The sequence below is a fragment of the Electrophorus electricus genome, chromosome 12, assembly GCF_041902795.1.
Source record: "Electrophorus electricus isolate QZ-2024a chromosome 12, ASM4190279v1, whole genome shotgun sequence".
In the NCBI taxonomy this organism is placed as follows: domain Eukaryota; kingdom Metazoa; phylum Chordata; class Actinopteri; order Gymnotiformes; family Gymnotidae; genus Electrophorus; species Electrophorus electricus.
Genome location: NC_137508.1, coordinates 14,811,395 through 14,815,318, shown reverse-complemented (window position 1 = coordinate 14,815,318; position 3,924 = coordinate 14,811,395). Strand labels below are relative to the sequence as shown.

Here is a 3,924-nt window from a genome sequence, read left to right as displayed (position 1 = left end):
TTATTTTTTCATTTATTTTTCTTTTACAATTATTTTTGTGGTGACCATTGTCAGTTAGAGGAGGATGCCCCCCCCCCCAATTTGAGTCTTCCTCATGCACTAGGGAGTTTTTCCTTGCCACTATTGCCCTTGGCTTGCTCACTTGCGGCTTGGACTTGAACATTTGTAAAGCTGCTTTGTGACAACAACTGTTGTAAAAAGCTCTATATAAATACATCTTGATTTTTTTTTTGATCATCAGCAAATAAGATTATTTAAAGGTTTCACAAATTGTCAGCTGATTTTCATTATACATCACTATCAGAATGTTCCATTTTTTTTCTATTACAGTACTTCTAAGAAGGAATCTGTTCATATAAATGGAATGGGGTTGACTGATGTTTAAAGCCAACATTCAAAATTGTTGATGTATGAACCTTAGTATTCACATACTATCACTATTTGCAATATTTATCACAAAGATGGAAAGGGGGTTTAAAAGAATAACAATACGCTTGTGTCTCACACCCTAAGTCAGTGGAGAAAATGTCAAGCAGCTGTATGTGTTTAGTTGACTGCATCTGGAAGAATGTGAAGTTCATTGGCAGGCAGTTTCCTGTAAAGCCTATTTGTTGCGTAAAAGTGACCAACTGTGAGTCTGAGCCGCAAAAATCTATCCAGACCTGGCAGTAGTTAGCAGAATTCTGTGTCCACATCTTGCCTCTAAAGGATATTATCATGTTTGAAAGACAAACATGGAAGTAGTGGAATTCAGTGAAAGCTGTGAAAATAAGAACACATTTTATAATAAAAGATACTTCTTATGAAAACATTCTAACCACTTTTCTGCTCTTTCTGTTGTCTTACGTTGTTTATGTTGTTGTTTGCACAGCCAGGCATGCTGTGATAACAACAATCTACCAATGGCGACCTTTTCAGCTCAAGACTGCTCAAACTGTGAGCACAAAGTGGAATGTAACAGCAAAAATGAAAATTTTTCGATCTGAAGGAGAAGAAAGCTCCCAGTCTTAGTGATTCAGTTCCTGTTAGCCTCGGACCTCCATTTCTGCTGATGCGTGCAAGTTCATGCCGGACTGATTAGCCTTCCCACTGTTACCTTCGTGCTCACAAAGCCTCTGTTGATCCCGACAGGCATTGCTGTACTGTACTGTCCTTATGCCTGGCCTAGATTGGCACTCTTGCATGCGGAATTCATGCCGTCTTATGTAAGAGAGTGTAGCCTCCTTGCCTGGACATGTGCACAGGAGCCGGCAGCCTGTGTCGCCATTGACTCCAGTGAGTGCCACTGTAATGAACACCCATTTTCCACACAGCAGTGGTCCTTGCGTGCAAGGAGTCTGACTGCGTGGTACGCACCACCGCTTGACACGGCACAGCTCCTGAACAACTCAGAGGTGCGCCACCTAGTGCTGATCATGTGAAGCACAACTAGGGACGGGCCTTTGGTTGAAGGTGAGCAGACAGCCAAAGGCGGGTCACCACCTTCTGACCATTTCACAGTGCGGAAGCTGGAGAGGCTAACCATCTCGTACCCATCCCAGGGGGCAGGGCACAGTGTTATGCTGGGCGGGGACATGGGAGCACCCTACCATGAAGAGGAAAGGATAGCTGTCATTCACACACCTCTGCTGGCTTGCAAGGGTGGGCTGAAAGGGTATACAGTGAAAACTTGTGTGGATAGCTATGGCCTAATGCCCATTCATGTCTCTTGACGGGCTTCCAGAAATGCATATCGTTATGCAGCAATATCGTATTTAATTCACACCAGAAAAGTCTTGCTATGATGCATGTAAAGGAGAAGGGTATGCAGCTTTTATATGTAGTTAACTAAATCTAAAGCCTAAGCGGGGTGGTTTTATATATATATATATATATATATATATATATATATATATATATATATATATATATATATATATATATATATATATATTTTACATTGCATAATTTGGGCTATTATCTATCCTTTATCTAGGATAATATTTCCGCGTATGTATTTGACGACTGAGAGCAGCAAAGTACAAACAACCCAGATTGCCTGTCTAACAGAAACTGTCCACAAGGGGGGAACATTGTTCTTTGTTGTGAAGGAGGATTTTCGCTTTCTGACCTGAACTGGTTTTAAGGCAAGGATGAGATTCAAAACTGGGAAATCTCCTACAAAGAATGTTGACAATAAAATGGGGCAATAAAGCACGGTGGGCTGATTCGTCCTATAAAATCAGATTTTGTTGCATTGTTTTATTATGTTATGTTCCTATTATATTTTTATTATTTTAACAATTCGGTTTTTTTTTTAATTTATTATATTGTTTTTTTCTCATCATGCGTAAAATCACTTCATGCTATTATCCGTTCTAAGGTACAGGTTAATATCGTCTTCATAATATTTTTAGTTTTTTAAAATGACAAAATCTGTACTATTTCAAATTTTACAAAACTGGCACGAGTGACAATAGTATACATATTTTTAAACTGTGTTCTCTAACCTACATAGGTAGGTTAAGATGAAAGAAATGCAGTATATTCAGTTTTTATGTATAGTTTATGCGAAGCATATAATGAGTCACAGTCCCTCACCATTAAGTAAACAGCGCTGTAGCGAGCTGATCAAGGTTCAAGTACCAGAGAGCCGATCAAATCGTTTTCAGCAAGGCAGATGTTGGCATTTACAATTAATAATCTACTCTGGGAATTAAATGGAACCAGTTCAAAACACACATACTGCAATTAACAGAGACCAATTAGCAACTCTAAACTTAGATTTTTACAAGCACACTTAAAAGTACACGAGAAAAAAAGGTTTTTAAAAAGTTAGGCCAGGTTGACCATGCACAGGCACACCCACACACATTTTGCATTTCCTACAGATATTAAATGGGCAAGCACTTGCTGAACAGCCAGTCGTCAGATGAGATATGACAAATTAGGTCTCTATTTCAGGCTGCTTGTTGCATGGCCTCGGGATGATATAGTTGACCTTACTGGTGTGCCAGCCAATGGGGGGGCGGTCACAGACGTCTCCAGTACCTTACACCAAACTGCCCCGGCAAACGCTTTCCCCCCCCTCTGAAAGCTGTGGAAGTCTATAAAAATCAGCCTTTGATCTCCTCACCGGCAGTTTACCACTAAAACATTTTTATAATCAGCCATTATTGTTCATTCGCTCCTTGAGGGAGATGCGCCTATGTTCATCTTTTAAAAGGGCAAATCAACCATAATTCAGTTTATAAACTGCGCTAGGCCTGGCGAATGCACGGATGAATATTCATGAGCCTCACTCAAGCTGCCACGGCACTGTGATTCATTAGGCATATGTAAATATCACTCACTTTAATTGCCCCTAAACTGACTCAACATAATGTTGTCATTAGTAAATTATTACTTATTTGTGAAACTAATGGTACAGTATGGCACGCATGCTAAATCCCTACATATATGATTGCAATTATGGGGTCCTTTTCTCCAAGGCTGCCTGTGTGATATGTGGTGCCTGATGGATTGTGGGCAAAGTCGGTACGATGATAATGAGTGAGCTTAGTGAGGAAGCACTGCTTTGTTGATGTGCCAACAACGAAACAAACTGGCTGAGCTCCGTATCCCACCCCAGCCATCACACATGCAGCAGAATTTCTAACGCTCCGTTACATCCATCTCCCGTTGGTAGCGGCAGGTTCTTCTAAAGCTGAAGTTTTTTTTACAGAGCAGTAAACGAATTTTTCATTTAAACATACTTTTGGCTAATGAGGGCTGGCGGCTGTGAATTATAATCACTAATCTCTTGCACGAAAACAGACTACACTAAATATTTAATACGAAAAGGGGAAATCAGTTTAATAGAAGGGAAGAATGACAATAAAACAGATTAATGAACTCGTAAAATCAGTCAAATTAACATACTTAAAAACTTTTAGGTAAAATGGT

The 3,924-nt window shown here is 39.9% G+C and overlaps 1 protein-coding gene across 1 annotated transcript; it reads left to right on the top strand.

Moving 5' to 3' along the window:
- Positions 1-1,193: 1,193 nt before the first annotated feature.
- LOC118242213 (uncharacterized) lies at positions 1,194-1,712 on the top strand. Its single transcript, XM_035531625.1, is given in 1 exon segment — positions 1,194-1,712. A coding segment is annotated over 1 exon segment (519 nt).
- The last annotated feature ends 2,212 nt before the right edge of the window (positions 1,713-3,924 follow it).